This window comes from Thamnophis elegans, chromosome 2 (genome assembly GCF_009769535.1).
Source record: "Thamnophis elegans isolate rThaEle1 chromosome 2, rThaEle1.pri, whole genome shotgun sequence".
In the NCBI taxonomy this organism is placed as follows: domain Eukaryota; kingdom Metazoa; phylum Chordata; class Lepidosauria; order Squamata; family Colubridae; genus Thamnophis; species Thamnophis elegans.
In genome coordinates, this window is record NC_045542.1 from 120,271,281 (window position 1) to 120,284,811 (window position 13,531).

At 38.1% G+C, this 13,531-nt stretch overlaps 1 protein-coding gene across 1 annotated transcript; it reads left to right on the forward strand.

Annotated features, from left to right (window-relative positions):
* Positions 1 to 18: 18 nt before the first annotated feature.
* On the forward strand, positions 19 to 7,292 carry LSM3 (LSM3 homolog, U6 small nuclear RNA and mRNA degradation associated). The gene is given in 7 exon segments (XM_032211302.1): positions 19 to 96; positions 1,044 to 1,236; positions 3,168 to 3,278; positions 5,310 to 5,355; positions 5,358 to 5,401; positions 7,167 to 7,187; positions 7,189 to 7,292. Coding segments are annotated over 6 exon segments (303 nt in total). The 5' UTR covers positions 19 to 96; positions 1,044 to 1,215; the 3' UTR covers positions 7,249 to 7,292.
* Positions 7,293 to 13,531: the final 6,239 nt, after the last annotated feature.

A 13,531-nucleotide genomic window follows, 5' to 3' on the forward strand; every position in this document is an offset into this window, starting at 1 on the left:
CCCTTCCGTGCCGGCGGCTCCGGGGAAGCTGCGCCGTTTGTGAATCGGTGTATTACTCCAGATCCAGCTGACTGGCTGCGCTTCGCATAGAATAGAGTAGGATTCTTTATTGGCTAAGTATGATTGGACACACAAGGAATTTGTCTTTGGTTCATATGCTCTCAGTGTACATAAAAAGACAAGATACATTCATCAAGAATCATAAGGTGCAACCCTTAATGATAGTCATAGGGTACAAATATGCAATCAAATCATATTAGGAAACAATAAAAATCGTAAGACAGAAGCAACAAAGCTACAGTCATAAGTGGGAGGAGATGGGTGATAGGAACGATGAGAAGACTAATAGTAATAGTAATGCAGCCTTAGTGAATGGTTTGACATTGGTGAGGGAATTATTTGTTTAGCAGAGCGATGGTGTTTGGGGTGAGGTGGGTGGGACTGTTTTGTGTCTCTCCTTTGCAATCGAGGGAAGCTCCTTCAAGCTTATTCTCGCTCCCTCGAAGAGGTAAAAGCGCTCACGTTTCACGTCCTGATGTATCAATATTCATTCACATGGGGCGATTTTGAATCGGTTCAAACAAAGGGAGACGCCTTAAAGAACGGGCTGAAGAAAACCGCGGACGGAGGCGGCTTGCTTTCCACCAGCCTTGCTTATGTGTGTGAATTCAGCCTGTTCATCTAACCCAGCGGTCTGTGGAGATTCTCAGTCATCCAGGTCGTGGTTATATTATCTCAAAGGTGCTTGTCCAGTTGCCTCTTTAAAAAGAATAGAATAGAATTCTTTATTGGCCTAGTGTGATTGGACATACAAGGAATTTGTCTTTGGTGCATATGCTTTCAGTGTACATAAAAAGACAAGACAAAAAAAGACAAAAAGCACATTTGGGATAATCTAACCCAGCGTTTCACAACCTGGGCAACGTTGAAATGGACCAGGAATTGAAACTCAGACATCTTAAAATCGCTCAGGTTGGGGGGGGGGATATATAAATACGGTCCAGTCCAACCCGAGCAGTTTTTTTTTTAACAAAAAAATGCAGTACTGGAAAGAGAAAAAGAGCGGCGATTTCGATGAACTAACCCGGAAGCTGGACGTTTACGCGAGCATCTATTTTCGTAGCTTTATGTATACTCCGCTATAGACGTTCGGAAGCGCCGTATCAGGGCGTGATTTAAAATCTCGCGAGAAGAAAGCGGTCTACCTTTGAAAAAATGGCGGACGAGGTGGATCAGGTGGGTGAAACGGCCGGTTTAGCGGCCGCTGAATCTTTTAGGGATTTGACCCCGTTGAGGCGGAAAGTGTAGGAAAGCTGGGGGGGGGGGGGGTGTTAAGTAGAGCTCCGGTTTCCAGCTCTCGCTTTGAGTTTCGCAAAGTCCAGTAAACGGTTCCTGGTGGGCGTTCGTGTTTCATTCAGCGACCTGCCTCTTGAGGTTTGTTTAATTCAGGAGTCCCCAAACTTGACAACTGTAAGACTTGTGGACTTCAACTCCCAGAATTCTCCAGCAGGCTCTGCTGGCTGGAGAATTTTGGGAGTTGAAGTCCACAAGTCTTACAGTTGCCAAGTTTGAAGACCTCTGATTTAATCGATTATACGGCCGCTCATCTCAAATACCGACACAACTCCTACTATATAATCTGTTTGCTTTCCTTTTTCAAAGCCTTAATTGATACAAACATAAGACAACATTAAGGTTTTGCAGTGGATGAAATGCTGTTTCATGGTTTCTGATCAAATGCCTTAAATCGGTGTTTTCTCAAAATTGGGCGTCCCAGAGGGTCCGCGAAATCGAAATAATTTTCTGTTTAGAAAAATAATGAAATATTAAAAACTTACCAGACTATAGTGAGAAGCTGATGAAGGATTCTCAGCCATCCAGACTAGAAGCTGAGTCAGGGCAACTGGACTAATTTTTTTTTTGTTTGAAACGTTTTGCTGCTTATCCAAGTGTCGGTTTTAATTTTTGATGTGAATATTGATATATTAATCCATACAAACCCTAATTTTTAAAAGTGGCAAGAGATCCTGAGGGGCGGGGGGAAGTTTAAGGAAATACTGCCTTTAAACATTCCATTGCTATATTGATCCTTAAACTTGAGCAACCCCTGGATTAAACCTAACAGGCATCTTTTTTCAAAGCAGGTGTACCACTAATGTGTTGCTATGAACTGGGTGTACATATTTGTGTAGTTGTTGAATGCCTTTTGTTTGTAAAATTATTCAACTTATACTTGTTGAAGGGGGTAGCAAGTTCATATAGATATGCTGTTTATAAGTAGGAAAGCTTAGGCTATAAAATCTCAATTGTATGAGCATTTCTTGATATGAAACTTTTTAATTATTTATCTCTTGAAATTAGTGATCTTTTTCAATATTGGAAAATAAGATTATAAACTTGAAATATAAAGCAGAAAAATAGTATATGACACTATATTCTTTTTGTTTGGGATTGATAAGTATTATGGTCAAAGAAAAATTCAATTATATGTAATACTTTTATTTGAAGGACATTGACTCAAACTGTCACCAAAACATAGACATTATTATAATCTTTGACAAGATAGACTAAGTCTTTTCTAGTGAAATTTACATCCAGTCTTTTGTTTAAAAAAGAGGTGGTCTTTTCTAAGATTTTTCAAAAGCAAATATGAATATATTGAACAATTACTAATGTGGATTAAGTTGAGGGAAGCAGTATACGTTTTCTCTAATCTTACATTTTCCTGTTGATCCAGTCATCACAAGTGAATTCTTGTCCCTCTGACAGCTGATGAAAATTCACTACATTATATTACAAACTATAACTTAATTGCTTCCCATTTGATTTCAGTAAACATTAGTTGTCCTCAGATTAGGATTTTTGGGGAAGAAATGAGTATCAGTAGCCAACATTTACTATTTATTTATATACAACCTGCTTTTATGATTTTTATAAACAATTCAAGGTAACAAACAAATCTAATACTCCATCCTCCTATTTTCCCCACAACAATAACCTTATGAGGTGGATTGGGCTGAGAGAGAATGACCAGCTGAAAGTCACAGCTGGCTTTGATGCCTAAAGTGAAAATTCTCATTATCTTCTCATTTTTAGCCTTAGCTACTGGAACAAATTGTCTCAAGTGTCTTTGCTAAAGTATATCTCTAAATTTTTATATTTTATAGCAACAAACTACCAACACTGTAGAAGAGCCTTTGGATCTCATCAGGCTTAGTCTTGATGAACGGATTTATGTAAAAATGAGGAATGACCGAGAACTTCGAGGCAGGTTACATGTAAGTAAAATTACATAGAAGTGGGGAGAGGGACTGAATTTTTAAAGTAGAGTTGTACATTTTTTTAGCTCAAGGACTGCAAGAGGCTTTTGAGAATCACACTCCAAACATAGCTATAACCAGGGCCCATTTGCAAGTGGTTATAAAGGGGTGAAATGCCTCTGTGTCTGAGTCAAAGTAATTATGGTTTGTTTAGCCTATTCCTGATTTCTATTTTGCTTTCTAAATCTTTATTTCTGTTCTATCTCTGGATTTGTTAGAGCTTTTGATATGAGTACCAACAAGTTATAAACATGCATAGATCTTGAATCTTCATTTTTAAAGTCACAGCTTTGCACTACAATTGCAATTAGTTCGCAAAACAAATAGAGATTCAATGTATGGTTTATTAATGATCTGTGTCCATGTGTCATGTTATATCAAAAACAAGCATGTAGTTTTTCATTGAGGGTGGTATTTTACCCTTTTCTCAGGCAATTGCATCAGTAGTTAAAATATTTTTGCTTTTAAAAACTGGACTACTTTATCTAGTTGTAGTTGATGTTCAAAGTTTAATGTTTTTTTGTTATAGCAGCATTATATCTGACATAGAGGAAAACTTAGGGAGTTCAAATGCTGGCCCTCAGTATTATTTCAGTGGAAAAAGAGTTGAAAGTATATTCAGTTTTATCTATACAGTATAACAAGAGAAACTTTTTGCAAAGTGTTAGCGATTATCCTCTATCTCCATCTTCATTATGCATAACTTTTTATATCCATGTTTTTGGCACAGTGGTGTTTGAAATGGGTTTGTCTATATTGATGCATGCATTAAAGAATGAATGAGCTTTATCACATCCATAAACTATATTTCTGTATGGACTCATCTCAGTTGTTAAGTTAGACTGCCTCTCCTGAGCAAGATCCATCTTTGTGAATGCATAAAATTATATATAAAATTATATATTGTATATAAATTATAGCATTAGGTTTTCTATTCATTGGTATAGTATTAGCAACTGGTCAGTGAATATTGTTCAGAACTGTCCAGTGGCTGAACAGAAGGATGCTGTTCACTTAGTTTCCTGCTTGTGAACTTTTCATTGAAGTTTGGCTATGTGTGTTATATGCACAGAACATTTATTTCAATATATATTTAATATATGAGGAGAAATCTAGTATAAAAATAAGAAAAACAAAAATAGAAAAGACTGCTACAATATGAACATTACAATTTTGAGATATCATTAGATCAGAACTGCATATTAAAGACTCTTGTTTTTAAGATCTGAAACCATTAAGATTAAGTCTATATCCCATAATTAACTAAAGTGCTAAATGTAATTAGTCATGAGTCAAAACAACATATTAGTAAAAGTATCTGTCAAAAAAAGAATTCAAATGCTTATTTAACAATTCAAACAGAAGCTATTATATTAAATCCTTATGCTAAGAGCTACCTACATTTTGGATGTAATACAGGTCCATATGCAGAATTATAATCCAGACAAGGTTTCCAACTTGAAATTAAAATTCTGTGCCAAACTTGTTTATAAATATGAAATTAAGTTTGACTTGGATGTACACTCCCATAACTTAATTTGCCATTTTTTAAAGGGAATTATGTATAATTTCCAATAAAGGGACAAAGAGTCCTGACAACTATTATCATGTAAGAGCTGTCTTACAATACATTTAGAAATCAAAGTTTGATAAAATATATGAACAAAAAAAACAGAAAAACAGCTGACAGGAGAAGAAAAATCAGGAATTTATATTGGTTTCATTCTATAATAAATCATTTTCCAGATAGTTTGGATTTTACACTATTGCCATCAATATATATAAGAATCATCCAGTTGATTATAATAATACTTCCACAATTATGCATGGAATGTAACTGTAGAAAATAAATTTGCATGATAAAGAGTTAGGTTCGCAGACTAGAAAAATAAAACCAATTATACATGTTAAAGCTGGAATTAGATTTTTCTATTGTGCCACATAAATGATGCCACAGAACAATATTATGAACTTGTTTCAATTTCAAAGGCATATGACCAGCATTTAAATATGATTTTGGGTGATGTTAAGAGATGTGACCACTAGAAATTGATGAAGAAACTTACGAAGAGATTTATAAGGTGAGAATTTTTAATATCTCTGATAATAATTGTTTAAAATATTAGAGGGCAAGGTGCATAAATTTAAGCACTATCTTACACTTTACTAATCAGATCATTGTATAAGATAATTTCAATTCAAACAATGTTGAATGAAAACTTAAAATATCTACCATTGTATTCATTGTGCAAAATTTTTAATGAACCTTGTTTCCAAGATTATGAATGTTTTAGTTAATTCTTGCATTTATTTTTCCCCAATAAATAAGGTGGACAAACACACACAATATTCCTTCCTCTATTTCCCCCACAAAAACTCTGTGAGGTGAGTTGGGCTGATAGAGAGTGACTTAACTAAAGTCACCCATTCGCTTTCATGCCCAAGGTGGACTAGAACTGAGGCACTTGCTTGGTGCCTTAACCACTAGACCAGCGGTTCTAAACCTATGGGTCACGACCTCTTTGGGAGTCGAACGACCCTTTCATAGGGGTTGCTAAGACCATCCACTTCCCAGCCATCGCACCCCATGCAGGAGCACTCCTAAGCGCAGGTGTATGAGAGCAACTGGTGGCAAAACAGCCTCCTCCCGGCTCTGGCACAACCCAGACACCGCCCGCCTGGTATCATGCCAGGGAAAGGCTGAGGCGTTAAGGGGAGAGAGACGGGTTCTTCTGGGTGCGGATCCGCCTTGGCTCCGACGGATGTCCGAAGCGAGCGCGGTCGGCGGTGCCGCTTCAGCCCAGCCGCCTGCACAGGGCTTGAAGGGGCCCGAGAGCAGAGACCGGGAGGCAGTCGGTCACCTGCTTCAGCCAGCGGGATGGGCTCTCACCCAGACAGGTGCATCCAGGGATCAAGCCGCCTTGGGCCTGGACACTGCCTTTGCCGCCCCCACTGCCTGTCCTGTCCGGTGCTAAATTGAGCTCCGAGGCTTTTGCCCCCAGGAAGGTTGCAGGAGAGGCTGGAGGGGAGGACAGGCCCGCCCCACACTTCTTCCGTCCTGAGTAATTCCATTGGGATGGAAGCACAGGTCGATGTAGCTTAAGCCTCTGTTTAAAATCTCTTTAAGGGCACTTCTTAATCTTGTTAAATAGATTACCGCACAAATTAACCGCTATGTGCTCCCCGCCTGGTTGTAATGACGAGAGAGAGCGAGAATAAAGATAAGAAAATGGAGGGAGAATGGAGAAAGCAAGAAAGGAAGAAAGAAGAAAGATGATGGGAATGGAAAGAAGTAGAAAGAAGAAAAGGGGAATGAGAAAGAAACAAAAGAAGGAGGTGAGGGAGGGAGGAATGGAGAAAGAAAGAAAAAGAAAGAAAAGAAAACTGGGTGGTGGGGAGAACGGAATATAAAAAAGTAAACTTCTAAGTAAAACTCATGTAACCACGAACTGCTGCTGGAGGCAGACCGGGAGTCGTTTTATCCTGGAAAATCCCAGCCTGGCTGATCTCCCAAACCACGATTGGCAGATTAATCACTATGCTTTAATTATGTTCAATTTGTAATAATGAAAATACATCCTGCTATCAGATTTACATTACTCATAACATTAGCAAATTACAGCTACAACAGTACAACGAAATTATTTAGGTGGGGGTCACCACAACATGAGGAACTGTCTTAAAGGGCGCCGGCATTGGGAAGGTTGAGAACCACTGCACCAGACCATCTTAAATGACTAGTTCTGTTTAATAGGAATGGAATGGAGGAAGAAGAGGAGAGAATATGGTATGGTTGTTTGGTATTCTTGAATGTAGTCTAAGCCCTGTTGCTTTTTCTTTCCACAGTCTACCAAGAGGAATCTTCCAACTGCTGTTTGTCAGAGGAGATGGAGTTGTATTGGTTGCTCCTCCACTGCGGGTTTGCTGACACTGCAGGCACTGTGGGTTATTGGACTTCCAAGATATTAACTCTCATCTAAGTATTAGGACTATCCAATTTTACAGGAGAATTCCCAATCCTGATTATGTATTCCAAAAGTTTATGTTTATTTGGCAAATTTGACTTCTTCCACTTGGAGCAATTCAGTGTCATCAAATCAGTGGATTTTCTTGTTTAGTTAATACCTGTGTTCCCTGTGTACATTTTTAAATAAACCAATTCACTTATTTTGTATATGTGTATCCATGAATAGTCTTCATGCTTGTTACAATTCAATGTAGTGCATACGCATCAATATTTTTGTCTGTTTGGGTAAATGCTACTCTCCCTGTCAGTTGAAATTCATAGTTTAAAAACATCTGGGAAAAAAAACATAAATGCCATCAAATTTGATTTATATTTAAATGGAAAATAGCCACAAAAAACAAACTTAGTAACACTTTGGGTTAAGAAAGGTAACACTTTGTCCAAAGTATAACCTTAAGAAGTTAGGCAGTCCATTCAATATTCATATGAACAAAATATTTGTATGTGTTTGTATCTATTGTTAATAAAATTATGGAAAGAAGTATTGTTAGTGAAATTGCAGTATAGTTAATAAGAAACATTTGAAAATAAAACTGACATTAGAAAATGGAAGTCGTCTCCAAATGAAGAATAATTAAAGTTGCACAAAATAAATATGAAATGAAAAAATAGGGAACCTGTTGTTATAAAGAATACAAAATATGTATATTTAATTAGCTAAAATGTCACGTAGTGATCCAGAAAAACAGAAAAAAAGCAAGAAGATGAGAATGTAGAGAAACTAAATAAGCCACTTGTGTTTCCTTTCATTGTAGATAGTGGAGGAAAATTATGAATGCTTTGAACAGATTCTATTTCCAAGGAAGTAGAATTTGAAAAACTAAGAATAATGATGACAAAAGATTAAATTTCTGATAGTGTTAAGTACAGATGTGCAAATTATTTCCTTGCACAAGCTGGTCCTGGCATTCAGATTGTCAGCAATTTTCTGGAAAGTAATAAATATATGCAATTTGCAGTGTTCAAGGCATAGGATCACCCTAAAGCGGCTTATTTCATTTAGAACACTGCAATCTGGTTCAGATGGTTCCGTTTTTAAAAAAACCTAAAGGCACCTTGGAATAATCAACCTAGCATGGTTTAGAGGAGAAGCAGAACATTTTTCTCCAAAAAAGTATGCTTTGCGCTTACCTAACAGAAAAGAGAGAGTCTAGATCAACGGTTCTCAATCTGTGGGTCGCGACCCCTTTGGGAGTCGAACAACCCTTTCACAGGGTTGCCTAAATCCATCCACCTCCACTGGCATCGCCCATGCTCAGGAGTGCCTCCTAAAGCGGCAGGTGCATGAAGAGCGCCGGGTGGCACAACCCAGACGCTGTTCTGCCCGGTCTCCATGCCAGGGAAAGACCGACGCGCTTAAGGGGGAAAGAAATGGGTTCTTCTGGGTGGCGGATCAACCTTGGCTCCGACGGACAATACACCAGTTTAATGTCAACTGTACTAATTGACTATTTGCCTGTTTGTTTTTTAAAATCAATTTAAATGATCAGGTATTGAGAAGTACCTTGCAGAAATATAAATTGAAGATATTTTCTACAATATCTTGCTAAATTCTCAAGTTTTTGAGATTCTAAATAATTATATGGTGTTAGTTCAGTGATGGCGAACCTATGACACGCGTGTCAGTGCTGACACGCGTAGCCATTTGGGGTGACACGCACAGGATTTCATGCGATTCATCCTCAGCTCCTGCATGGCCACCGAGGATGAAAGAATCTGTGCTGGAGGAACGGGGGGGGTGGGATGTGTGATCTCCCCCGCCCACACTCACTTACTGTATCGCCGCCGCCCCTTTCTGAGCGCGGGCTGCTGGTAAGGCATGCGTGCCGTGCGCACACACGTCATCAGCGTGGCAAGGGAGGACCCGCAGGAGAGGAGCGCGGGAACAGTGCGCACCTCTCTCCAGTCAGGCCGGCACAGAGAGTCTACTCCTGGGACTGTCGGTTACGACCGCACCACACTTATCTCAGTTCACGGCAGGGCTGTGGAGTCTGCTGCTTCCAGCTCCACGTCCTCATCAACATGCCGCTCCGGCCCGCCCCTGCTATGAATATTCATATTCTTCGCCCTCGCGTCACTAGGAATATTCATAGCAGGGGCGGGCTGGAGCGGCATGTTGATGAGGACGTGGAGCTGGAAGCAGCCGACTCCACAGCCCTGGTTCACAGCACCCCAAACAAGTTCAATAATATCAAGGGCAACATACGAAATCGACTGATGAACAAAGAAGTTACTAAGCAGGTATGTTAAATAATTTGTTTTGGTTTATTAAATACAATTATTATTGCAATTATACATTTTGTAGTTTAAACTATAAATTGCGCAAAATTATGTTTTTGTCGAAGTGACACACAACGCGAATTATGCTCGATTTTTTGCCGATTTTTGACACACCACACCAAAAAGGTTGCCCATCACTGTGTTAGTTAGTATCATTTATTTGCAATTTGAATTATGTTTTGCTACATTGTCTGCAAATTTAGCAGTGATGTTAAAAGTCATCTTAAGATCGGTGAGTAATTAAAGAACAGAAAATTGTAGGAATAAATGTTACAGTTTTGAAGTGGAGCAGTGCCATTTCCACAAATATGTGAAATTTACTACTTCAGGAACAGAATGTTCTGGAGGTGTTTGGTTCCCTTTTTAACCAAACTGTTCCAGAAATCCTCAGAAATAGTTCAGGGAATCCTGAATGAAATAAGCCTGGTTTTCAGTTAGAAATGTCAAATCACTTCTAATTCAGAGGAATTAGACTTTACTATCAAAAATTGCCCAAATATCCCCAGAATGGCATGGATGGTGGGCAATGGAGGAAGATAACATAATCCAGATGGGGAATGGAATGATTCTGGATTGGTGAGTTTTGTACATCTATAGCAACTTGTGTGAGGATTGGTTCCTTTAAATTTGTTCATAACCATATTTGGCCTCAACACTGAGATGTCAGCATCTGCTAATGAATTCAACTTGCTTATGATAATTGAAGGAAAATGGTTAGTAAAGGCTTCCATAAGAACATATCCAAAGCGCAGAGGGGAATTACTTCAGTAATGTACATACACGTGTACAGTGAGATACATATGTGCAATTTCTAACTACAAATATATTAATAGCTGACAGAGACTAACCGAAGGAGAACTGCCAAAAGGCATGTTTTCTAGGTAGGCCAGAAACCATTATTTCTTTGATTTGTGTAATTAACAGTTGTTTTCTCTAAACTGGAGTATATACAGTATATACACTATTCTAGATGAATGATTTGGTGGGCTTCAGCAGGAGGTCTTGGCCAGACAACAGCTGTTGCTATAATAATACATTTTTGTATTATTATACAATTGTATCACAGCGGCTAGTTGTTTCACCGGATTTGGCATTGGTTACTAGTCGGGCCCCCACAGGGGCTTAGGATGTCATAACGTATTTTCGTAATATGCGTGCAGATCCAAGCAGTGCGGCTTTTTGCATTTGACTGATGGTGATTTCGTCAATTTTTAACTGTTTTAAATGTAATTCCAGTGCTTTTGGAATAGCACCCAGTGTGCCGATTACCACTGGAATTACCACTGCTGGTTTGTGCCATAGTCGTTGAATTTCAATTTTTAAGTCCTGGTATTTTGCTATTTTTTCATGTTCCTTCTCAGCGACCCTGCTATCACCTGGTATTGCGATGTCTATGATTGTGACCTTATTTTTCTCAACCAGTGTGATGTCTGGTGTATTATGCGCCAGTATTTTGTCAGTTTGTATACGGAAATCCCACAAGATCTTGACCATGTGATTTTCGGTGACTTTTTCAGGCTGATGTTCCCACCAGTTTGTTGCTGTTTTAATATTATAATTTTTGCACAAATTCCAATGGATCATTTGTGCTACTGAATTGTGCCGCAATTTATAATCAGTCTGCGCGATTTTTTTACAGCAGCTGAGTCTGTGATCAACAGTTTCATCAGCTTCTTTGCAAAGTCTGCATTTGGCATCATTAGAGGATTTTTTGATTTTGGCATTATTATTATTATTGTTGTTGTTGTTATCGCAACAACAGAATTGTATCACAGCAGCCAGTTGTTTCACTGGATTTGGCATTGATTACTAGTCAGGCCCCACCCAGGGGCCTAGGACGTCGTAACATATTTTCTTAATATACATGCAGATCCAAGCAGTGCGGCTTTTTGCATGTGACTGATGGTGATTTTGTCAATTTTTAACTGTTTTAAATGTAATTCCAATGCTTTTGGAATAGCACCCAGTGTGCCGATTACCACTGGAATTACCACTGCTGGTTTGTGCCATAATCGTTGAATTTCTATTTTTAAGTCCTGGTATTTCACGATTTTTTCATATTCCTTCTTGTCAACCCTGCTATCACCTGGTATTGCGATGTCTATGATTGTAACCTTATTTTTCTCAACCAGTGTGGTGTATTATGCGCCAGTGTTTTGTCCGTTTGTATGCGAAAATCCCACAAGATCTTGACCATCTGATTTTTGGTGACTTTTCAGGCTTATGTTCCCACCAGTTTGTAGTTGTTTTAATATTATAATTTTTGCACAAATTCCAGTGGATCATTTGTGCTACTCAATTGTGCCGCAATTTATAATCAGTCAGTGATTTTTTTACAGCAGCTGAGTATGTGATCAACAGTTTCATCAGCTTCTTTGCAAAGTCTGCATTTGGCATCATCGGAGAATTTTTCGATTTTGGCTTTAATGGCATTTGTACGGATAGCTTGTTCTTGTGAAGCCAGGATTAGTGACTCTGTTTCTTTCTTTAATGTACCATTATTATGATTATGATTATGATAGGCTAGTGATGGAAATCTTATTGAACATAGCCTGATAGGATTCAAAGTCCTCTCAAAACTAAACTTGACCCTGATCAGCACAATTTTTTTCATTAACACTTGGTAACCCATGGATCAGAGGAATTGTGTCTCTCAAACAAGTAACTATTTCTAGGGGAACCAATACTAGTTATTTATAAGATCTATAAAATAAAAAAGCTTGAATCTCGATCCTATTGTCTCACTGGTTGGTTGCTTTAAATAACATTTGATTCCTATGGTTTTAAAACAAGGTACTGTAATAAATAATATTGAAATGTGTTCACAAATTCTGGTTACCTCAGAAAATTTTTTAAAAAAATATTTTTATTTATTTACAAAGATTCAAAATACACACACACAAACTTAGACGTACTCTACATTTACACAATACAATACGAACAGGAACTTCCTGTTCTTTCTAATAACAATTACCAATCGATACAATTCTCCTTATGTTATTTCCCTTCTAGTATTTTTCATTTGCATTTCACCATTTTAACCGTCTTATTTTACTCATCTAGCTGCTATATTGGGTGATTACCTCTAGTACATTTAAACTCTCTTGAGTGCATATATCTCTCTGTGTGTGTGTGTGTATGTGTGTGTTGTTAATTCTCCTTAACTACTATCTTTGGGTTTTATTGACTTCCTTCATTGATCCTTGTTTCTTTCCTCCATCCACCTATACCATTTATCCCATATCTGGTAATATTCTTCTTTTCCCTAGATTTTTTTTTTGTTAATTTGTCCATTTCGGAACAGTCCATAACCTTTCTTATTATTTCATCTTCGCTTGGTATTAATTTCTTTGTCCATTTCTGAGCAAAGGCAATCCTCACCACCGTAATTATATGTAAAATTAAATACTGGATTTCTTTTTATATTTCGCAGTCATTCTAGTAGAAAAACTTCTGGTTTCCAATCTATTTTGACTCCTGTTATTGACTCTGGCCAATTTTTAATCCTTTTCCAATACTTTTAGCCTCCTCACAAATCCATCATAAGTGATAATATGTTCCGTATATTCATTCACATTTCCAAAATTTTGAGGAGGTATTTGCTGAGATTTTGCTAACCTTACTGGTGCCAGGTGCCATCTGTAAAACAATGTGCCACCTCAGACAATGTTTAATCAGTGCTGATTACTTTTGCCTTGCTTTTGAAGATACAGTACAGCACAAGAGTTAGAACATTAACTCAGGGTTGGGCTCAGATCAATACTGTAGAATTGTTGATGTAACTGGTTGGTCACTGCTTTAAAGACGTATATGTTATTTTTGGCTATATGCTTATACCCATCCAGCAAAGGACAACTACTTTTCTGCCCCCCCGGTGGGTTCTGTTTTCTTGACTGCTTTTTAT